At 38.9% G+C, this 24,422-nt stretch overlaps 4 protein-coding genes across 4 annotated transcripts; 3 read left to right on the top strand and 1 right to left on the bottom strand.

The window, feature by feature from the left end:
* Positions 1-236: 236 nt before the first annotated feature.
* LOC140762557 (protein JINGUBANG-like) lies at positions 237-2,093 on the bottom strand. The gene has a single exon (XM_073100433.1). The coding sequence runs from the start codon at positions 1,913-1,915 to the stop codon at positions 506-508; it is 1,410 nt and encodes a 469-aa protein (XP_072956534.1). The 5' UTR covers positions 1,916-2,093; the 3' UTR covers positions 237-505.
* Positions 2,094-3,799: 1,706 nt separating this feature from the next.
* Positions 3,800-6,508, top strand: LOC140760971 (probable inactive shikimate kinase like 1, chloroplastic). The gene is made up of 10 exons (XM_073098102.1): positions 3,800-4,034; positions 4,648-4,694; positions 4,778-4,832; positions 4,962-5,034; positions 5,120-5,207; positions 5,298-5,380; positions 5,501-5,609; positions 5,798-5,876; positions 5,981-6,045; positions 6,164-6,508. Exons 1-10 carry the CDS (start codon positions 3,848-3,850, stop codon positions 6,230-6,232), a joined length of 855 nt encoding a protein of 284 aa, XP_072954203.1. The 5' UTR covers positions 3,800-3,847; the 3' UTR covers positions 6,233-6,508.
* A 3,229-nt stretch (positions 6,509-9,737) lies between these two features.
* On the top strand, positions 9,738-15,362 carry LOC140767150 (uncharacterized). The gene is made up of 5 exons (XM_073106968.1): positions 9,738-10,012; positions 14,107-14,205; positions 14,298-14,406; positions 14,691-14,914; positions 15,021-15,362. The coding sequence occupies exons 1-4, from the start codon at positions 9,825-9,827 to the stop codon at positions 14,829-14,831; spliced, it is 537 nt and encodes a 178-aa protein (XP_072963069.1). The 5' UTR covers positions 9,738-9,824; the 3' UTR covers positions 14,832-14,914; positions 15,021-15,362.
* A 992-nt stretch (positions 15,363-16,354) lies between these two features.
* On the top strand, positions 16,355-23,892 carry LOC140758921 (DNA excision repair protein CSB). Its single transcript, XM_073095326.1, has 7 exons — positions 16,355-16,487; positions 17,015-17,147; positions 17,538-18,101; positions 18,269-18,674; positions 20,167-21,647; positions 22,379-22,849; positions 22,936-23,892. Exons 2-7 carry the CDS (start codon positions 17,055-17,057, stop codon positions 23,608-23,610), a joined length of 3,690 nt encoding a protein of 1,229 aa, XP_072951427.1. The 5' UTR covers positions 16,355-16,487; positions 17,015-17,054; the 3' UTR covers positions 23,611-23,892.
* Positions 23,893-24,422: the final 530 nt, after the last annotated feature.

Raw genomic sequence — 24,422 nt, 5'->3', positions numbered from 1 at the left:
ACTTCAAGCCATTGTACTACAGAGTTGCTCTTTCAAACCACTACACTGTCGAACCATTAATTAAGCCGATCGAGTAGAGCCACAAAACTATCAAATAATTTTTTCTACAATAATTATTTGGGGTTGGAGTTGACCCTCTTTCTTGGTCATAGGTAAAATACCTATAAATTTTATAAGAGTTGGTTGGTCATAACTATATATCCTTGCTATGTAAAGATTCTGCAAGTCTGATGCGAGCTACTATACACTTAAAAAAAAAAAAATAGGAGTAAAGTGAGGCATACAAGCTGCTACCAAAATGCAATGCAAGGAAAGCTAAAACAGAGCTAAAACAAGTATTTAAACAAAGAAACAACGTAAAACCAACCCATTCCACTTCGATAAGAACACATTGAGGGACATAGAGCAAGTAGTGTAAAACTTCCACTTTCGGTTTTTAATTAGTACATGCATCCCTCTGGAAGCTGCTACAAATTTGGTGTACTGGGTGGGAATCTCTTTTCTTTTAGTACAAATCGTACTTGGGCTCTCCTGGATCCACCACCTTCCATATTTTTAGCGACTTATCGAGGCTTCCACTATACACCACCCACCTCCGCCCCTCCCCTTCCTCCCCGCCGACTTCCGCCGACGCCGCTAGGCACTTCACTGGCCCAGCGTGACCCGTCAGCACCGACAAGCAATCGTGGACCCTGGTCCCCTCCTCCCTCCGCCGCCACACGCATATCGACTTGTCCGCTGACCCGGAGAACACCAGGTTCCCGGCCGCCGCTAGGCAGAGCACCGCCGCGTTGTGCCCCCGGAGCACCCCCCCGTGCTCCAGTCCCCTCCCCCTCTCCCAGTAGTTCACCATCCCGTCCGAGGACCCGGCGTACACAAGCCCGGCGGCGCTGCTCACGGCCAGCGCCGTCACCGCGCTCTCCTGCTTCATCAGCGTCTGCTCCGCCACGTGCCGCGTCGCCATCTCCCGCCGCCACACCTTCACCGTCCCGTCCGCCGATCCGGAGAACACCAGGCCGTCGAACGCCTCCGCCACCGCGTTCACCGCGTCGTCATGCGCCGCCATCGAGTCCACGCACCGCGAGTCCGCCAGCCGCCACGCCTTGATCGTCCGGTCCCACGACCCCGAGTACAGCAAGGACTCATCCGCCGAGAGGCAGAGGCAGGAGATGGCGTCGCCGTGGCGGATCCAGGCAGCGCCGCCGCGCCTCTTGCGGCGGAGGGCTGCGGAGGGGTGGATGGACGCCTTCAAGATGTCTTTGAGCCGGGGGAGAGTGGAGACGCGCTTGTAGGAGGTGTGGTCTTTTGGAGATGGCGACCAGACCCGGACCTTGCCGTCTTGATGCCCAGAGAAGACGCGGCGGGCGTCGGACGAAACGACGATGGACTTGACGAGGCCGCTGCTGGACTTGAAGCCGGCGAAGTCGCTGTGGTCGCGCCAGACACGGATGTTCTTGCTATCTGAGCCGGTATAGAGAAGTCCGCCGGCGGCGGCGAGGGAATAGATGTGACCCTCCTCGCGGACGAGGGAGCAGACGAGGCCGGTGCCGGAGGGGAACAGGTCGGTCGTCCAGGTTGTGCTATTCCTGGCCGAGTCCGAGGGAGGGTGTTGGTGGTGCCAAGGGGAGGACTGGAAGGGGGAGGAGTCGGCGGAGGCGGCGGTGGCGGCGGCGGAGGAGGAGGTGGTGGTGGCGTCGGATAGGTAGCCGGGGCTGGTGGCCATGGAGACGCTGCTGCGGCTGGCGGTGGAGAAGTCCTCCTCGCTCGTGGACTTGAATAGTGGATCGGAATGCATGACCAAGAAGGGGGAGAAGTTCTTGGTCGGCCTCGGAAGGCCACCACCCACGTCGACGAAGAGGGGGCGGCCGCGTCGGGCGCTGCCTTCGCCGCCGGCGCCGGTGATTGGTTCTCTCATGAGGTGGAGGAGGTAAAGGTGGGGAAGGTTGGGGATGGGGAGGGGATATAAGTTGGAGGGAGATTTTGGTGGTTTGAGACGAGGGAGGGAAGGAAGGAGAAGGGTGACACGTGTGAGGAGGAGAAGTGCGGTGGGAGTAGGAAGGATGGAGGGGAATTCGGGCGACCATAGAAGTAAAACTTGGTCGGTTGGATCGGGGATGATGGGGGTTGCTATTTGCTATTTATTAATTAAACACATCCATCGTGTCCATTTCAAGACACACACACACACACACACACACACACACACACACACACCCCTTTCGTAGGTTAAATCCCAATAACTCTCCCGATGCACATAAATTCCATTAAATATGTGATTAGTTATTAATTTTTTATTTTGTTTATATCTTTATTAATTTTAAGCTCCCTAACTTGAAAAACATCTACCATAGCAAAAAAAAAAAAAAAAAAAAAAAAAAAAAAAAAAAAAAAAAAAAAAAAAAGGATAAGCACAAAAGACTTACACCCATCGGAATTCAACGGGAAGGCACCAAAATATCCGTAATCGAAGCCACGAAGAAGAAGGGGTAGACCATGGTGTCATGTACTCAACTCCTTTCATAGGCAACAAGTCCATGCGGCGGCCGGTCAACCATATACGTACGGTTGGGCTAGTCTTTCGCACGCACAAATATAGTAATAATAGAATAAAAATATAAACGGCTAAAATACTCGGGAGACACTCTTCTATTACTCAGTTCTCTGTTCACTAATACTTAGTGAATTAGAAATGGATAAAGCTCAGCTCATTGCCATTCAATGATCGCTAAAATGCTTCCTGTTTACACTGATGGGCATTCCCCTTTATAAGGGTGAAATGCATCTAGTCTCCCATACTGTTACAACAGTCAAAGATCTCGTTTCTGAAAACAGCCTATATTCTCAGAATCTGCATTGGACCATTGGGAGATCTTCGATTTCTTTTCGTTGCAATCGGCTTACTATTCTCTCACTAATGATGGTTAGCTGACTTCTTCGTCTTCTAACTCCACTCGCCGCTTGTGGAAGACTATCTGGAACTGCAAGTTCTTGTTACCTAGAGTGAAGACTTTTGTTTGGCTGAGCGCTGTCGGAACTCTCACTGTCCGAGCTGCCTTGCATCGTCGAGTATCTGCTATAGACTCCTCCTGCCCATTTTGCCTCAAGTCCCCTGAATCCGTTCAGCATCTTCTGCTGCATTATTAGTTCGCTAGATTTGTTTGGTTTCACTGTCAGCCAAGTTTAAAGCTTGAAGGTATTCCACTTTCTCGACGTTGGATTGTTTGGATCTGGGAGAAGGACTGCGTTTTCAAAGGTAAGGTTAACTCGATCGTTGGAAGTAGTGGATATATAGAGCCCAATATATTGTCTCCAACGTCAACCCATACTTGCATGAGAGGTCTCAATGACATGAGTCAACCCATACTTGGTAGAGCACGTTACTCTCTTGTTTGTCTTAGAACAGCTGCATTTTTGGTGCTGAAGTTAGCAGCTCAAGGGAAAGGTATCTAGATTTTTATAGTGACACTTGTTATGATGGTTAACAATTGCTGCCATGATAATATTGATTGGTGTATAGCTCCTATTCGGAGATTGAAAAGGATTGGATCAAATCCACCTTTAAATCTTTATTTGGAAATTGTAATCCAAATTAAATATTTAGTCCACGTACTATTTTCACAAAAAAAGATCTTTAACCTCCCCTGCTCGGGCTCTGGTCCATTTTATCCGAGGCCTTATCTAGATTCTAGCCCAGTGTTTCGGCCCTGTTAGGTATCATCTTATCAGAACCGTCCGTTTTCACTACTATAGCGATAGCTGACGAGTTTCAGATCGTTAAGATTCGTGCTAATTCGGATTCTTCTAATAGAGGGGAGAGGGAGAGAGAGAGAGAGAGAGCTCCGAAGCCATGGCGATAAGAGTGGTAAGCCTTAACAACCCCCACTGCCTTTGTTCCTCGCCTCTCTCCGCTTCGTATCCCCATCAATCGCTCCTCCTCGCCTCGCGAAAATCTTATCACCTCTCTGCGCCCCGGAGATCAATTCCAAGCTTGAGCACCCAACGCAGGAGAACCGCTCGCGCTCATGGGTTCTCCGGTAAGACCCATTTTGCTCTTTCCGATCTCTATTTCTACCTCTCCGACCTCATATGTCCGTGGATTTTGAGCTTTCTTGACTTCGCCTTAGTGTTTTGCACCAATTGGAGATGTAAAGGCGAGAGCTTGATGCTAATTATAGCTCTTTATGTTTATGGAAGGATAGCCGAGTAGATGTCAGAGTTGTTAAATTTTAAGTTGGGAGATTGGTTTTGGTGTGTTGTACTGCTGGGAGAGTGCTGGAATACAATTTGATATGAAACCAAATTTGATGCAATCTGCATGTAATCTATTTATTGACTGAATATTTATAGGTTAACATTGTCAATTTCAGTATGAAACCATAAACAATAACAAATTGCACGAGTAAGTTGCTGCAGTGCCAACAACTAAAATAATTAAATCAATGAAATCCTGATATTCTTATAGTAATTTCTAGGAATTAATGCTTTTTCCATTAAAATGCACTTTATGAAAGACTCTATGCATAACTTTCTCCGGAAGTCTTATCCTTTTTCACCACTAATGGTGAAAGCTTAGACTATTTTTCTGTGCTTGTTCTATGGAGTGTGCATTCTTTCATCACTTTCATGTTTGCTTACTTTATTCTATAGGTTCTAAAATGTCACTAGCTGAGCTTGAGCCATCTCTTGTTGTAAAGGTTAGAAATCCTGTATTCTTACATTCCTAGATATTAAATTCGGTCCATTGAGTCCCATATCTTTAGTAACCATATGGATGCAGAAAAAGGCTGCCGAGATTTCATCTGAATTGAAGGGAACATCCATATTTCTTGTGGGTAAGTGTCATCTATTATTTTGTTGTTGATTTTTCTTTAAATACTCTGCCTGTGCACTTCTCACATGTGAGAGAAGGCATACAATACATGGAACTCAGCAATATCCCCACTTCATATTGCAATCTGCAGGATTAAACTGCAATATGAAAACCAAAATGGGAAATCTTCTAGCGGATGCATTAAGATATTACTACTTCGACAGGTTTATGTCTTGTCCATGCTGAGGTAATTATTCTTATGATTTGAATGAAATGCTTGATTCTTTTATTGATTTCTTTTGCAAATAGTGATAGCGTGGTTGAGGAAGCCATTGGTGGTGAGGCTGCTGCTAAATCATTTCGAGAATCAGATGAAATGGGATTTCGTGATTCTGAGGTTCTCTTATAAATTTCTACTTCAAATACTAAAGATAGCATTTAATATGCTTGCATGGATAGAGTAATGTTAGATTACACAATTCTTTAGATTGAAGTGCTAAAGCAGTTGTCATCCATGGGCCGTTTAGTTGTTTGTGCTGGGGATGGTGCTGTCCACAGCTCAACTAGTTTGTAAGTTCTTTCTTTTACTGTTATATGTTCATTTCCATCAAGTTCCTTTTGTATTGAATGTAATTGTATCAGCTTTTTTGTGTTTCTGCCTCTTAACCATAAGCCTTGTTAACTTTCAAGGGCCCTTTTGAGACATGGCATCACCATCTGGATAGATATTCCCCTAGAATCAATAGCAAATGAAGCATTGCCACCGCCATCAGTATCACATTCTGATTCTTTTTCAGAGGTCAAGCCACTTTTCCTAATATCCATATAAGTACTGACGACTTTGTTTTCATAAGTTGGGTGCACTGATGTATATACATATGTATAGTTGTATATAATGACAAGCTTGTTGTTGTTTTCAGCTCTTTCTTTTGCCTGCTTAAAATAATTCATAGTTGCTTCTGACCATGGTCCACTTCTGTGCTCCAGGTGTTAGACAAACTCTATAAGAGATACAATGAACTGAAAGGAGGATATGGGACAGCTGATGCAACCATCTCACTCCAGAGTAAAAGAAATGCTGACAAGTTTAATAATTTGAATTATAGCACTTACAACATTACTTTGTACTTACTAGCAATCTGAAACTAACTCTCCGTTCAATTCTTGCAGAAGTAGCCTCTGAACTAGGCTACGAGAACTTGGAATCTGTCACCCCAGAGGACATGGTAGTGGAGGTAAACATATGAACACCACTGAAGAAGATTTTAAGAGGAGAGGAACTACTACAACATTGTAGATCTCAAAAGTGATATGTATTCTTTTTTTCTTTTTTTCTTTTGCATGATATGCTAGGTTTTGAAGGAAATTGAGAAACTGACGAGAGTGAAGAAGTTGATGGAAGCAGCTGCAAGACCATTTTAAGAGACAAAATCACATTCTGATGCAATGAAAGCTTTCAGATTTTAATCTGAAGAAAGTTTTTCAAGAGTCTTGTTCTCACTGTCAATATTTAAGTATGTTCATTACATACTGTCTCCACTAAGAAGGAATGCAATTTTACTCTGCTTCCATGTTAAAATATTGAGTGAAAAGGAATTGTTTGTACCAAAGCTTTATATGACTCTCTAAAGACAACCATTGCTTGAATGTTGATGTAATAGGTCTTTGTGATGATTAACAAATTGGAAATTCTCTCAATCTTTAATTGCTAAGTTATCCTTCAATTGTGGAATAAGAAAATCTTATTTCGATATAAGACTTACTATACTAGTATAGTACGTAAACAACTACTTATCTTAATACTAATATAATAATACATATTTCTCTCTCCTCTTCTATTTTATCTAATATTTTTATATTTACTAATTATTATTTTATCTTAAAAAAGACATCACTTTAATTAACTATCATTTGAAACACTCTTTTTTCTTCTTGTTTATCTCTCTTTTCTCCTCATCCATAAATTAGTATAGTTATACTGGAATTGAATTTATTCTAGAGTTTAATTTGGACGCCATAATTTTCTACTATATCTCAAAGTAAAAATAAATAAAATAAAAACGAAGCATCTGAATGGAGGCTTGAAATAGCAAGCAATGCATTTAACTATCTGAAGAGACGTGGGCTTTTTCAAAGATATCAAGCGGAATAACATATTCTCTTGCATCCTGCACCATTTGTTCCCTATCTTTGCACCACGTAATGAACTTTTCTATCTCAGAAAAAAAAGGCTACGTGCAGAGTATTGAATACTTTTATTCTCTATTTGAATACTTTTATTCCTGATAGCTTCCTATAAGACCAGTATATATGCCCCTCAATTTGACAAAATAATGTCTCAGTAATATTCTTTCAACTTATTCTTTTAGTAGAGTATTGAAAAGAATGTCTCCTCCAAAGTTGAAAATTATGAGTAACTTTTCTTGTTTCATTGTTTGCATATTGACTTCTTCCCTTCTTTAATAACTATTCTATACCTCAAAATATATGAGAATCAAGGAAGTAATTGTTCCAATTTAAGGACCATGAGGACAGGTCTGCTACATTGGCCTTAAAAGATTCTTAAAACACCATCAAACCCAATTGGAAGAGAATAGGGGTGGGTGTAAACGAGCTAAGCTTGAGCGAGCTTGGCTCCAGCTTGACTCAAAATTAATTTCAAGCCTTAGAATTATATTCAGGTTTAGCTTGAGCCTGAAATGAGCATACCAAGCAGTCTCATTCAAGTCGAGCCGAACCAAGCCAAAGAAGAAGAAGAAGGAAGAAGAGGAGGAAGAGGTGGCACAGCAGCGGCGGCTTGGTGAAGGAGGAGGAGGCGACATCGGCACACCGCAGCGGAGGAGGTGGGGATTTGGGGATTGGGTTGAGCCACCTCTAGCTCAGGCTCAGTTCAACTCTGACCGAGCTAAGTCCGAGTCGCTTGTCAAGCTTGACAGCTCTAGAAGAGAATAATAAATTAATTTTGTGACAGGCATACTTGAGAGTTAGGTCAGGATGTTATGATCTGCACATAGACTTCATTGACATTGAGAAAGATACATGAACTACTAATAAAGGGTTATGGGAATCTTTCCTCCTTTTAAGCGTCATAAACAATGAACCAAATCACTCAGAGTGGGAAGTCAAAGCATGTATTAAAAAGAGATATGTTTCACAAAGTTAAATGTATCCATGAACTCTGATAACATACTTAGCCTGACAAGAGATCAGAAGAATTCAGAACCCCAGCAATCTTAAAGAGGTGTCAAAGTGGCTCCCAAGCTAACTCAATATCGGCTCGTTTAGAGCTTGGCTCGAGCTAAAAATTCAAGCTCGTTTAATAAATGAGTCAAGCTCGAACTAGGCTTGCCTCGAATTTTTAGTATAATATGCATTGTTTGTTTTATAATTTATATTAATGTGTTGTATTCTAGTTAGTTATTGTGCTTTGTCTGGATGACTCGTAGTCCTACATCCAAAACTAGGAAATATAAAATGTAGTCATCTATTAAAAAGTGTAAATATTGTAACTATAGATATAAATATTACAGAAAGCTTTTGAAACTAAGCCAGCTCGTAAACTAAGCAAGCCGAGCTTGTTAGGCCTGTCTCAGAGCTCTAACTTACCTTCAGTCAATCCTACTCAGCATAAAGGAGATCACTTGAAAATATTTTCTTGGAAAATTAAAAAAAGAAATTATGCATTTCATTCCGTATAAATGAGTTAAATTAATTATAAATATAAAATAACTTTAATACTCTCGAGTAAGTCTTTTTAGTAGTCTAACGACTGTATGAAAAGGGTGTAGATGATAATAAAATGAAAAGAGTAGGGTTTCATTTTCTTTGATTGTAGGCTGATCAAAAGCCTCATGGAAAGAAAAGTTATGGATGAAGGAATCAGTATCAAATCTATTTATATTGCGGCACATTCTTCTCTTTTTCTGTCACTCTCTCATTCCATCTGATCTCTATCTCTAGTTTTCTACCACATTTCTTCTGCTATAAATACTAAGAGTAGCACTACCAGTAATGCATTGCCAGAGCATCCAATGGGAAGAGAGGTCTTACATGAGGAGAAGAGTTTGCCTCTGATAGCCAAGGATGACTTGCCTATGTCTTCAAAATCTCAGTGCTTGAATCCATCACTAGCTGAGATTATGGTGTTGCTCAAATAGGCAGTCTCCTTGGCTATTCTGAGTTACTCTTCTTATCCATGAAAGACCTCTTCTTCCACAAAATCCAAGTAAATTTCTATGTTCATCGTCAGCATTCATGCATTGTTGGATCGATATATATATATATATATAGTTTTGTTCATATGTTTATATGAGTACTAAATTACAAGTATGTTATAATGAAAAAAGAAAAATACTATTATATATTGAAACTTCTTGAAGCACAACTATGTTCACCTTAATTTCTTATGACTAGGTTCATTTCACTAGCTAATGTAGGAATCTTGCATTACATTTGGCTGCCAATAAAAGTCTACCAAGCAGCCTGTTGCAACAAATTCCTGTAATTGAGGTTTTATATACGGTCATAAGATTATCTTTAATATTAAATAATTATTATGAAAAGAATTATTTTGTGCAGAAATTTTCTGGGCTAGATAAATATAAAAAATACTTAAGTTATTATATCAAACTTTAACCAATATAATAAACTTATATATTATTAAATTATTACTTTAAATTAGACATTAACTAAGCTAAGATATTAAGCTAAGCCACAAAATTATTAAATAATTTTATCATTTAGGATTGTAGTCGACATGATGAACTCCTTGGCAGTAGTAATAATTAGTAATTTTAGAGGAACAATATCTCTCGACTAACAGGAGAGCAAAGAGTGATATGATCATCGCATTCCGGGTGCAGGAATTGAGAAGGGTCAAATTTAGCAGCCATTCAGAGCCTGCCAAGTGCCCGAACTGACGTAGCCCCTCCACCTGTTTAATTCCTCTCCTGAGTCTCCTACTTCGAGATCCAGAGAGAGAGAGAGAGAGAGCAAGCCATCCGAAACCCTAGCCATGGCGACCCTGAGAATGCGATCCCTTATCCCCTTCCTCCTCCTCTTCGCTCTCTCCCTCAATTCCCTCGCCTTTGCGAGCTCGGATGCGCCATTCGTGGTGGCGCACAAGAAGGTGAGCCTCTCTCGGCCCAAGTCCGGCGTCGAACGCGTCTCCGTCTCGATCGATCTCTACAACCAAGGATCAGCGTACGTTTCTTTTGGATTCGATCTCTTAGTTCTTTCTTTACTGGTCGATCTGGTTCGATTGAGTTGTTATGATCTGATCAGTTGATTCGATCGGATTCGTTGCATGTATTCTCTGATCGAAGAATCGAAGATGTTTTTATGAGAATTATGATAATCTGTATTTTCTGCGATATTCCTGGTCACATTTGAGAAAAGTTGTTTTTAAAGTTAAAAGTTTTGCTTTATTTCCTTTGCATGTGGATGCTTATTTCTGAGCATATTCGGTCGAGGAATTCTGGTAAATTTGGTTGGAAGAACGAAGTGCTCTTTGCAGAGATGTAAAATTTGTTGAAATTTGCAGTTTGTGCATGAAATTTCGTGTTACCTTTTCTGTGTCTGTCTATAGGAGAAATATCTAATGAACTTCATGAAAGGATTCGCACTAGAATTGTTTGTTGCAATTTTCTGTTTTTTTTTTCGTTAGAAGGAATAGCAGGTGAAGTTGCCTTAGGTATCTGGAGGCCAGATTTTCTTGAATTGTACAGCTTGAGGAAAGAAAGATGATCTTTTCTAATTGGAGCTTCTGTTACATTCTTTTTGGCTCTTCTTATGATTAAATTTGCTTGTTTTTTCTTTTCTAGTTTGATTAGTTCCTTTAAGTCGTTTAGTTTCTGAGGAGAATTATGTAATGCTGTTAATAGGACTACCGTACTGTGACATCTTGAGGTTTTCTATTTAAGATTGCTTTTTGTAAAGCCTACTGATTGGTTGAGGTTACTATAATAACTCCAGATCTGAAACAATTTCCCTAGATCATGTGGGATGACTTGGTGGTTGGTACTATATAGGCAGGTATTCATATTTGATGAGAAATTCTTAGCATGTCTCATGCCATTGACTAAATTTGGGTTGTCTTCAAGAGGATGATGAGAATGTTTAGAAACATGTCCTCTTTACATAGTTATGACTTATGTCAGGAGGTTTTTATTCTCTTGGACAAGTTATAGGTGCAAGTTCGATAGGAATCAAAGTGACTTCACAACTCAATAGTCAATAGTATGATGCCAATGGGCTAATTTGGGTATTTTCTGTCCACATCGGTCTACTTCACATAAGGATAAAGGTTTATTTCAGCTTTTCATTCATAGTCGATACTGCCTCCCTCTGATTCCCTGTCCCTTCCCAGATAGTAGGATACCTTTTCCTCACCCTGTGTAGGAGTCATACATGTGAGGAATAGACTTGAAACATACTGCATAATCATGTGTTTCCTCCTTTGTCATGCTTTGACTAGAACTCTAAAAGGGGGTTTTACCATGTTATAATAAATTTCTTTACTAACTCAAACCCCCATCCCACCCACCCCTCCTCTGAGGCCATAAGTTTTATTACACCAAAATTCTGAATATTCAGCTACCAAAGGAATTATTTGGCTGGATTACTCCTAGCTGTACTGCAGAATGATGGGCAGTATGAAAAGTTGGTTTTACATGGTCAATGCAATTTGTGGAGGATAAAGTAAATTCCAAAGGTGTTTATATAATCGGTGATATTCTATTATTTTATTGAGATCGCAATCTGAAGAGGTTTTGGTATACCTATAAATGGTTTGCTGTTCTAGATGAATCTCAGTATGATAAAATCATAAAACATTATGCTAATTCAGTGAGAATTTCATTGGGTAACATAGTATATTTACCTACTTGTGATTCAGTCATACTAGGATAACAAGTAAATCATTGTTGTTGTGGGCAACTGGGCATAGGTTGTGAAGACTCCCTGATTATGTGTGTATATAATTATATATATTGGTTCAATTTCATACTTGCATGTCTTCTGTTCTGTTATGCATTGTGAATTCCATGAACCTCTCTTTTTGGATCCCTTAATATAGGTCATGTCAGGATCCTTGTAGTCTTATGTCAATCAGTTTTCTTGTTTTTATAGTTGGTGATGAAGTGATTCTATGCCTGTGTATAGATCTTTGTGTTGTCATTTTGTGCAGTGCTTTTCATTTCTGTCATAATTCATATGTGATATTTGATGGTGCACAAGTTGCACATTTCCGTTATATACATCTTTAAGGGCGTAAATGAGCCAAGCTCGAGCAAGATGACTAGAGCTCAGCTCGAAATTATAAATCAGCAAGCTCAAGCTTGACTTGGGCTCGAATCGAGCCGCGAAGTCCTATCTCATGCTCGGATTGCGGATTGATTTATTATTGAGCTGTCTCGAGCTTGGCTTGTTAAGCTCGTTTATCAACCCAACAAGGCATGACTGGCAAAGATGGCAATGTTGAAGGCATTGACAAAAGGCGATGTCTCCAATGAAGGGAGAAAACATCAATTTCAACAACAATGGATCATGGCTTTAGGCACTATTGATGATGAATGACAATGTCTTTAGCATTCTTCTAGGATGGAGTGAATGACAACGAATAATATGATCGGTCTATGGGAGGCAGGGGAAAAATAGATAGGAAGAGATGAAGAGACAATGGGTAGAGTTGTTGTCAGAAGGGTAAGGTAGAAAGAGAACTTTTGAGTTACAGCAGGAAATGTTCAAGATAGAAGAATACTAGCCGTTATTATCTAATCTAATGGTCTTGAAGATTGATGTGGGGTTTGATACACCCATGTTACACGAAATTGTAAAGCAATCTAGTGAGGTGACAACTGGCAAGATTCTATTTGTTGAATGTAGTAGATAGGTATAGACAGGGAAAAAGAGTAATAAATGTTTATGCATTAATTCTATTGCATGAGGACTCAAGCTTTTTCAAGCCAAGCGTGAGCAAGCTAGGTCTAGCTCTAAGCTCGATTATTTCTTTGAGCCTAAAAACTGAGGTTGGCTTGTTTCATTTAGACCTTGAGCCAGTCTTGAGCGGCTTGCGAGCCACCGAGCCATTTTGACAGCCCTATCCTCGTAGGAAGTTATACCAAACGTTATTCTCTATATTTACTTAGTTTATCACTAATTTTACATTTATCCTTTCTTATAAGGATTTTTATAAATCACACCTTATATTTTACCTATTTTATGATTCATACTCTGTCTGTGAGGATTTTGTAACTTGATCCTTCTTTTTTTTTCTCCTATAATTCACATTAACTATCCTGGGTTAACTTGGACGTTACCAACAAAGGAATATTTCATTATAATATATAAATGCCTAAATTACCCTCGTCTTTGTCTTCATCTTTTTCTCTTATCTAAAAAATGAAGAAGAAGAAGGGGAAGATGAGGAAATATAGTGGTGGCAACGGCGACGATGGTGGGAGGAGGTAGTTGGAGAAGATGAAGAAGGATGGTGAAGGAATAGAAAAGATGAGAGAAAATAGTGATGGTATTTTAGTAACTTAGTAGATGTCAGTTAGTGAAAATAACATCAGAGTATTAAATGAGAATTATAAGTAGAAAAATCATCGAGTAATAAAATTCTTAAAGATAAGGTATGAATCACAAAATAGGTAAAATATAGGATGCGACTTGTAAAAATCATTTTTTTTAATAAAAATTTCATTTAGAGTTGAATAAGAATGGAGCAGAAAGATGGTCTCAAGTGACTATTGTAAAATTGCCTATCATAGATGTGAAAGATATTTTAGAGAATTAATAATGGAAGTCAAAAAACAATTGGTATTGGGAAGGACAAAAACAGTATCTTTTGTGTTCTGCTTGCAGTTGGTTTTTAAGTGTTAAATTTATCTGAATAATTTCAAAAGGATAAATTATCATTGTACAAGTGATTAAAGTTGTTAGGAAGTCTTTTCTTCTTTCATGGTGGCTCTAATGGAGTTGATTAATACAAACATCCAAGAAATGATGATTCATGACTTCTCATGCTTTGTGGGTAGATATTATGGAAAGAAGCTTAACATACTCAGGTGAACTAATTATCATTAAGAGGCATTTCTAGTGATAAAGTTAAGTGGGCTGTCTGTGTAATACTATGCTTGTAGAAAGAATTACACTGCTCTATAATGCATATACTTCTATTAGAAAAACTCTTTGTCATAGTTTACTTCCTTTTTTGTAAAATAAGTACAATTTCTACAAAGCTTTCTTTTGTTAATTTTGTTATCATTCATTATCTAAACTAGCAACAATTTCAGAACTGCTTATGATGTTAGCCTCAATGATGATAGTTGGTCTCAAGATGTATTTGAGCTTGTCTCTGGCAGCACCTCAAAGACTTGGGAGAGGCTTGATGCGTAAGTCCACTGTATATCTGTCACCTTTTTCTGTTATCTACTTGTTTCTCTTACAATCGTTTGAAAGAAAAAAAAAATTGTGTTATCTTCAGTGGTGCCACTGCTTCTCACTCCTTCGTGTTAGAGTCCACAGTTAAGGGCATATTCCATGGTAGTCCTGCTATTATCAAGTTCCGCACTCCCACAAAGGCAGCACTACAGGTCTAACTCATGACTTTCACTTGTGAAAATGTTCTGTTTTGTAATGCACATGCGCTAGATAGATTATAATCATATAAAGCATGATTAAAGTTTGGCTACCAAATGGTTGGATGAACTGCCTTTGGCAGGAGGCAATACAGTGGCTTCTTGACGCCTTCTTCTTAGAACTCTACAGTTATTATGTTGTTGCAGAGACTTCAAAGGAGTCGTAAATTCTTTTACTCTGCATGGCATGCTACACTATTTTATTTTTTTACTTCTAATTCGTCCTTTGCTTATTCTAGGAGGCTTATTCAAGCCCCATTCTGCCGTTAGATATTCTTGCAGACAGACCTCCTGAAAAGAAGTTTGAATGGGTCAGTCACTCTTGTACCATCACTTTTTACGTCTTAATTTGGAGTTGTTATATCTCTCACAGATTCTAATGTTGCAATTTTTATGTGACTAACATTCTCCTTCTGGAAAACCAACATCCTTATCCTTTGCACTCAAAATTCTGCAGGCTAAGGTATATCTTTCTCTGTCAATATCAGTCTATCAAGTTTAGATCTTGAAGTTTCTACATTATAGTTTGAGTCAATAGTGCTCATCTGTCTCATAATATCCTTTTGCAGAGGCTACTTGCAAAATATGGATCACTGGCTTCTGTTCTATCACTGGTGGGAGTATTTATCTATTTGATTGCAAGCCCATCTAAATCTGGCGGCGCAAAGGGAAGCAAGAAGAGACGCTGATTCAAGATCTCACATGAGGTTGCTTTGCTCAGTTTTGCATCGAAAAAACACCTGAATGAACTATTAAGACAGAATTTTGATGTTTCTTCAGCTTAACCTTTAATTACTAGGTCCAGGTAGAAATGCGATCTTCTATTTATGTCCATCGGTAGTCCTATTTGAAGCTGCAGTTTTCATACATCTCAGAAATAGAATTCCTTTTAACTAAAAACTATTCAGATCTACGGTTATCTTTTTACGTGTCATTTTGCTGTTTTTTTTTCCTGATTGTCAAGAGGGCTAGTCAGAAAGTAATATTGTTTGGCATGAGCAATCAAATGAGATATCGTCTAATTTAATTTGGCCAAACTGTTGGTATTTTAAAATTAGCGACAATGAGCGGTCGTTTGATTTTTTTGTATTTAGAAATATGTGTATTAAGAGATACATGTTTCTCTAAATATTATATCTATAAAAATAAATAATTTGTTTCGTTGATTATATTTTATAATATTGTATTTGTTAAGCATATATTTGATTAGTATGTTTTATAAGTAAATAAGTGTTTAACTAATGGAGAATAGAAGAGAGGAGAGTTGAGATGAGTTAGGATTGAGAATGGATGAGAGGAGAGGAGAGCAGAGCAGAGAGATGCATTGGGTTTAAAATATTATTTTTTAAATTTGGTGCATTAAATTAAATAAGAATTTTTGGATTAGATATTATATTTATTAATGTAGCATTTGGAAAAGTTTTTTTCTTTCTGTCCTGTGGTTCTTTCTATCCACCCCCTCGCAGTCTTGTATGCTTGCTGCTTATATCCTTCGAGAATTTATAAGTAATTAGCAAAATAGCCGAATCGTGTGCTATTTTATAGACTACGAAGCTCATAATACACGAATTATTGCTAAGTCCTAACTATGAATATAGATGCCATAACTCTGACAAGAGATATGGCATAATACATTAATAAAAGGTAACAATGTTTGGTCTAACAAATCAACTTTTAGACTCAATATTAGGGAAAAACTTGGAAGGCTACTACTTAAAGTCTTAACACTTGTCTAAGCCGTCCAGACTTGCTCGAGATTCACGAGCGATGCTTTGAGCACGAGCATTAACGCCAAACCGACTAGTCCAATCAGTGGCTCTGTACAGGAAAACGTGGCACATTCGTTGCCACTAATCGCGACCGCGCCTCGTATCCACCGTTCGTTGTCCGGTCCACGGCGCGGTATTCTTTACCCGGTCTACCAAACCCCTCGCTCTTCTCTAATTTAGACCCAAACCGAAAACAGCGAATGAAAGGGGAGGGAGATCCCTCCGTGCGATCATCCAATCTCCAACCCCTCGGGTTTGCCTTCTCAGGTTGTCTCCCTCTCTGATTTCTTTCCGATTTCCGCCCCTTTTCTTCCATTATTTTGTATTGAAATCTGCGCGCAAAGACGATATAATCTTTTGTTGGTAGAATGGATGTTCTTTAGACTTTCGATGTTACTTGCGAGTGAAGCTATCATGGAGTTAAGAGTTAGGCTGATGACATTCTTGTATTCTCATATATTATATGGAAGGTAGTAACTTGTGTTGGTGATTGCCATTAAGCCGATTGTTTAAGAGTTAGACGGCATAAATCATGATGATAACCATTCTGGAAATTTGTTAGCTGTTCACAGAACTCAAAGTCTGATTCTTTCTGAGCAATTCATGATGATAAACATTCTGGAAATTGGTACCACTATGTGGGTGTTCAAAGGGCTTATTGATAGTAGCTGTTACGATAATTTCAACTTTTGCTGTGGAATAATGCTTTCTGCTGCTAGTTTTTGGGTTTGCATTGTCTTTCTTATAAGTAATTGATGCTTAGTTCATCATAAGTTTCTCCTGTTTGATGGCAGCTTGAATCAATGTAAGGCAATTGATTTCTCATGTGACACCATGGAGGAAGAAGACGAAGACCAGCGTTTGTTAAGCAGTCTTGGAGTAACATCGGCTAATCCAGAGGATATTGAAAGAAGAATATTGTCAGAGGTAACTTTTCTCTGTTTTCTCTTTTCTTTTCTGTTTTCAGTGGTTGCATCTTGTTTGTTGGTAATATTTATTTTCCTGTGGTTGTGTGATCTTGAACTTATTGCCTGTTTTATTTATTCAATTTCACCTGAATTTGGGATATTAGCTTCGAAAATCTGGATAATAAGTTACATTTTGAGTTTCTAAGTGCCCACTTGCTTTAAATGCTGCACAGATATCACATGAAAAAATTAGTTTGAATAATAACTGCTCCAGTGAAGCCTTCATATAAGCAATCATGTTGTATACATTATTTTTGTTGCCCCTATTGTGATATTGAGTTCCGTCTAATCAAATTGGTATCACTATTTTGTACAAATCTGCTCATTTTAAATGTGCTTTGTCATTCAGGTGAAAACTGATGCTAAGCAAGCTAGTGAATCTGGACTAAGCTCTGAGGAACAGGAGCAAGATGGAAGACATGAAGCTGATGAATCATCGGCTAGCCAAATTAGATTATACAATAAATTACGCGCTGTTGAACTTGAAATTGATGCCGTTGGTTCTAGCATTGAAAGAGCTAAATGTGTTGCAGAAAATGTATATGATGGTTCAGAGAGTCCAGATACCAGAGAGGATCAGAAGAGTAAGCATCCTGATAATATTGTCCAAGCTCCTGATGGATCAGCTCTTCAGCAGGCACTAGCAGCTGATCGTCTACGGAGCCTCAAGAGAACTAAGGTTCAGCTGCAAAGAGAAATCTCAGAGTTCGATGTGAGTGCTCCTGCCAATAATGTGCAACATGAGAAGTTACTTGCCAGTTTGGTTGCAGAGAAGGCAAAGCCTAAAAACAAATTGAAAGCAGTTGAAAAGTCTCATAGGAACTCAAAACGGAAATTGAAAACTGTTGCATATGATGAAGACGCTGATTTTGATGCAGCATTGGATGCAGCATCTTCTGGCTTTGTAGAAACTGTGAGCATTGTTCTTTTTGTCTATTAGTGTTGTCATTTACTGAGAATTATCTTATTTCTTCCCCTGATTTTTAATTGAATCCTCTGATTTGGATTTGGTTCTACTTTGGGGTTACGTTGCAATTTAAATGGCCTCGTGAGCACTGATCTTCTGCTATCTATATGCAGGAAAGGGATGAATTGGTCAGGAAGGGCATATTAACACCATTTCATAAGCTTAAAGGATTTGAGCGACGTGTCCAACAACCTGGACCATCAAATAGGTTAGGTGCTCCTGAGGAAGTCACAACTGAAGCTCTTGCATCAGCTAGCATTGCTAAAGTTGCTCAATCAATGATAAAAATTGCGCAAGCTCGTCCAACAACCAAATTGCTTGACGCCAAGGCCTTACCTGGACTTGATGCACCTACTAGCCCTTTTCAAAGACTTAAAGCACCTCTTAAACGTCCAGCTTCTCCAAGAACAAAGGAGCTGGAAAGGAATAATCGGAAACTTAGAAGGACCAAAAGGCCTTTACCTGACAAGAAATGGAGAAAAGCTTATTTAAGAAAGGAAAAACTGTCAGATGAGAGCGGTAAACTTCACATCTTACATCTCCACTAACCCGTTAGGTCTATGGTTTTGTTTTCCTGCCTTCTATTGATGTCCTTTTCGTTGTCATAAAACATTAACATATTCATTAAAACTTGCTAGTAGTGTTTCTGTCTTCCGTGTATCATAGTCATGCATGTCTCATAGTTGAGGTGATATTGGCCGATCTTTTTCTTGTCTTCCAAGAAAGAAGTGACATCTTTTGTCAGTTCTAGGCAGTTCAACCTCTATAGCCTCCTAATCATTTTTAATATGTGAAATGTGAGTCAGAGACATCTATCATTTAACAAGGGTAGTCATCCAAAAGGAAATCTACTTTACTTGCTAGTTGAAATGTGAAATAAAGAATTGGGATCTCCTGGTTAGGAGTAGCAGCACTTTTTTTCCTCCTTTTCTTTTTCAGAGAAAAGTAACCTCTAAAATGGGACTTATCTTACTACTACATCAAAGCAGGCTGTTTTTATGAGGTTGAAAAGGATCCATTATCACCCTATTTTGAGTCGAGGATTACATGAACTCCCATTTCTTTACATTACTTCATATTTATTCATCCAAGGGTAAAAGAAAAGAATAAGAGCTGAAGTGAGAGCATATTTTACAAGTTTGAGTGAAGTTAAAAAGGAAAATAGAAAAGAGTTAATCGCTCAAATTATATCTGTTATATATTTTGCATTAATTAATTGGGCATTGTAGCTTCTTTTTTAAGTGTTCATTTGGATAAAAACCTGGAGACTGTACATGTCAGGCTGTCAGCTAACAGTCATCTAAGAAGCTCTATAAGATGACCTTGTAGACCTGCTTTTAGAATATTAGATTCTTTTCTACAGAATTGTACCTCAAGAATTCCGTGACTGGAGAGCAACTCTTTGCACCAACTTATCATGTATTTAAATGTGGAGCTATTCATACATTATGGCCTTGTACTTCTATTATTTAGTCTCCATTTAAAACTTCTTAAATGTTAGTTCAACATGAATTAAGATTGTACTGTTACATCATTTATATCTGGGCAATTTAGTCTCTATGTGCTGACTGCTTATATCCTTGCTGAAAGGGAAGTGATTTGGTAATTCTATTAATTGACTGATAGATATTCTTTTATCATTTGGCATTAGCCATGTGATACATAAAGGTCATCCATGGTCTGTGAATGATTTAGGAATGACAGTTTTCTTCCACCCTCATGAAACCAACCTCAGGATGAGCATATCACAACTCTTCTTGTCATAGAATATTTTTCTGGATGCTTTTTATGCATGAACTTTCATTCTTCTTCTACAACTCTACTATGTTTAGTATGATTGGTTGCTCTTGTTTTAGATTGATACTTGCAACTAGTTTTGACCTTTTCACTTTTAGTGTGGTGCTAAATCTTATGTGTAAACCTTCTGCTTGCTCCATCTTTTATCAGCTTTACTATTAAGCAGAATACCTCTTGCTTCTGGAGATCTTATTAAGTTTGTTCTTCTTACCAGATGGGATTGTAGGGGAAGACACAACCACCTCGGATTATGAGGAAGAAAGTCAAGAAGTAGCAGAGAGTGCAGATGATGAGCCGTCTGCTGTCACTCTTGAAGGAGGTCTGAAAATCCCTGAAATTATTTATACAAAACTTTTTGATTATCAGAAAGTGGGAGTACAATGGCTCTGGGAGTTGCACTGCCAAAGAGCTGGTGGGATTATTGGAGATGAAATGGGTCTGGGTAAGACTGTGCAGGTTATATCCTTTCTGGCTGCTTTGCATTTCAGTCAAATGTACAAACCCAGCATTGTTGTTTGTCCTGTAACTCTTCTACAACAATGGCAAAGGGAAGCCAATAAATGGTACCCTGACTTCAAAGTTGAGATTTTGCATGATTCTGCAAATGGTCTGAATAAACAGGCAGCAGCAAAATACAAGGAAAGTGATTATGATAGTGAAGCCTCTTTAGATAGTGATGATGAAAGACCTGTCAGTGCAAAGTCCACGAAAAGGTGGGATAATTTGATTAATCGTGTCCTGCGATCAGAGTCAGGGATGCTTCTGACCACTTATGAGCAACTACGCCTTCTAGGGGAGAAGTTACTTGATGTAGAATGGGGATATGCAATCTTGGATGAGGGTCATCGGATAAGAAATCCAAATGCTGAAATAACGTTAGTATGTAAACAATTGCAAACTGTGCACCGTATTATCATGACAGGTGCACCAATTCAGAATAAACTTGCAGAACTCTGGTCTCTCTTTGATTTTGTGTTCCCTGGAAAGTTAGGTGTCTTACCTGTATTTGAGAAAGAATTTGCTGTTCCTATCACAGTTGGTGGGTATGCTAATGCAACACCATTGCAAGTATCTACAGCATACAGATGTGCAGTAATCTTGCGTGACTTGATAATGCCATACCTTCTTAGGCGTATGAAAGCTGATGTGAATGCTCAGCTTCCCAAGAAAACCGAGCATGTTCTGTTCTGTAGCCTAATTTCCGAGCAGCGATCTGTTTACCGGGCATTTCTTGCAAGTTCTGAGGTGGAGCAAATATTTGACGGGAACAGAAACTCACTTTACGGGATAGATGTCCTGCGGAAGATTTGCAATCACCCTGATTTATTAGAAAGAGAACACTCTGCTCAGCATCCTGATTATGGAAATCCAGATCGGAGTGGAAAGATGAAAGTTGTAGCGCAAGTACTTAAAGTCTGGAAGGAGCAAGGCCATCGTGTTCTACTTTTTACACAAACTCAACAAATGCTTGACATTATGGAGAACTTTTTAGGTGCTAATGAATACAGCTATCGGCGAATGGATGGACTTACTCCTGTAAGGCAGAGAATGGCACTTATTGACGAGTTTAATAACTCAGAAGACGTTTTTATTTTCATCCTGACTACTAAAGTTGGTGGATTAGGTACAAATCTGACTGGTGCTGACAGGGTTATAATATATGATCCTGACTGGAACCCTTCAACAGACATGCAGGTAAAGAAGTTATGTTTTAATATACTTCCATTGAGTCCACATCATATTCAATGGTTTTCATGTTTCCATGAATATCTGGTGAGCTTGATTACTTCTGTTCTTTCTGCTTTCTAGCATGGAGATATTAGATGAGGAGGCACTTTTCCCGCTTATTGAAGTCCTTGTTGGGATATTTAATATCTAGCACAACTTTTCATGGTTAGTACCAGGTCAAGAGGAGTTTGGGAAAAGTCCCATATCAGGATAGCTACCCCATGTTTCATATATGTAGGTGATTCAGTCTCCACAAACAAAATTGTACAATGTGATCTCATCAAGGGTGTAATAAATAAAGGTTGGCTACTTCTCATGTGAGAGAGCATGCCATGGAAATGGAGTCAAGACAGTTAACTTTAATTTCTATTGGTAATTATTTCATTGCTGCTTTTCTATAAAACAAACAACATAATTTTCAATAATAGGCAAATATGGACAATTATTCTTTTCTGTTCATGCTGTAACATCTTGTAGAACTGTTACAATCATGTTATATTTGAAAATTTCTTAGGCCAATGTCTTAGTTTCAGCGAGTTGTTCCTCATCTTCATAACTCATTATGCTCATAGTTGTATTGCAACACCATTATCTACTAAAGTTATCATTTTTATTAACCAATTAAACTCTTCGGCATGCACTGCAATATACTGTTGTCTTTTTATGTGATATGCGACTAATCTGTGTGCATTGAACAGGCAAGAGAACGTGCTTGGCGGATTGGACAGACACGGGATGTAACAATATACAGATTGATTACTCGTGGAACTATAGAGGAAAAGGTGTACCATCGGCAAATCTACAAGCATTTTCTTACAAGCAAGATTTTAAAGAACCCTCAACAAAGAAGATTCTTTAAAGCCAGAGACATGAGAGATCTATTTACTTTGCAAGATGATAATGAGGGTAATTCCACTGAGACATCAAATATTTTTAGCCAGTTGTCTGAAGAGGTAAATGTTGGGGTTGCTAATGATAAGCACAATGAACAAGGATCTTCATCTTCAGCTCCTCTTGGTCACATTGCAGCAGCTAAAGCAGCACCCTCTATTGGGTTAAGACCATCCACATCCAGTAGTAAAGGTAAAAAGCAGTCAGATGAGAACGGTGATGAATTAGATGAAGAAACAAATATATTACGGAATCTCTTTGATGCTCATGGGATTCATGTAAGTTATCAAATTGGGACTTATTTCTGCGCACATTTATGCTCAGTCTTATACTTTCCTCTTTTCTATTCTTTTCTTTATAACAGAGTGCAATGAATCATGACGCCATAATGGATGCCAATGATGACAACAAGTTGAGGTTAGAAGAACAAGCCTCTCAAGTTGCACAAAGGGCAGCAGAAGCATTGCGGGAATCACGGATGCATAGAAGCCGTGACAGCTTTGCTGTCCCAACATGGACTGGAAGATCTGGTGCTGCTGGGGCGCCTTCTTCTGTTCGTGGGAAATTTGGCTCTACTGTAAATACCAAGTTAATTGGCACTGCAAGATCTTCAGAGAGCTCTGCTAGTAGACCTTTTGCTTTTGCTGCTGGGGCTTCCAATGGGAAGGCTCTCTCTTCAGCTGAACTCTTGGCTAGAATTCGTGGAACTCAAGAAAGAGCAGAGAGTGATGCACTCAAACAAGACCTAGATTTGGTGTCTAGTTCTAATCAAATAGCAAGAACACCAGAGAACAATCGCCAATCAAACAATCCCCATAGATACATGGTTGTGCAACCCGAGGTTTTGATCCGTCAACTCTGCACTTTCATACAACAGAGAGGCGGGCAGGCTGATTCTGCTAGCATTACACAACATTTTAAGGACAGGATACAATCGAAGGATTTGCCTTTATTTAAGAATCTTCTCAAAGAAATTGCGACATTAGAGAAAGCCACACAGGGATCTAGATGGGTTTTGAAGCCAGAATATCAGCAGTAACAACATTCTTTGATGAGATATATGACTAGAAAGCTGCAATTAGCAGGAGATGAAAATTATGGTTCTTAGATGCATCTTATGCAGTTTTGACAACCTTTAGTTAGAGGGATTATTGATTACTAAGAAATTTTGCTGTGGAAGTCTCCAGCTAATGATAAGACTGATTCCTTTTTCTTTTTTCTTTTTCCTTTTTGTGTTCTCGAGAGAATACCTTTTCAGGTATCTTGTTGTACATAACAAAATAGAAATTCAATTGCAATTAAAGAAGTGTCCATTCTTTTCTGCGCTTCTGTCTTTGTGTGGACCTTCTGTATTACTTTCAACTTGTAGTTCATGCTCTCACAATGATCAGGTGGTTGTCAATTTTAGTGAACTCTGCTCGATTGATGCAATAAAATTGTAGTCACTACTATGGTGTAGATCTTGGCATACAATTATTCTTCTTCTGAGCTAATCGTTCTTTACACACTTCTTTCCCATCATGATGCACTTAGTGAAAACCATACCTTAAAATTGAAACCAACTCATCTGTTCCTCGTTCCTCTCAGTTTTAATTTGTTCGTTTCTTTGTGTTTTTGTCTGTTTCTAAGTATATGTGCATTGGCACCTAGACCTTGGTATCTTCCTAATAAACCATTTTATCTGGGAAAGAAAATGATAATTACACCTAAATCCACCAAACTCTTACTTACTTTTTAGACACTTTCTTACCCCTCCTCAATTATGTAAAATATCCCAATGCTTCTTTACTTAGTTGTCCATTTAATTAATTTATTTTCTTACAAAAGACTATCATCTGACTACCATGTGAT

The sequence above is a fragment of the Typha angustifolia genome, chromosome 1 (assembly GCF_048772165.1).
Source record: "Typha angustifolia cultivar Huaian chromosome 1, ASM4877216v1, whole genome shotgun sequence".
Classification (NCBI taxonomy): Eukaryota; Viridiplantae; Streptophyta; class Magnoliopsida; order Poales; family Typhaceae; genus Typha; species Typha angustifolia.
The sequence above is the reverse complement of the archived record's forward strand: the minus strand, read 5'-3'. Positions and strand labels throughout refer to the sequence as shown.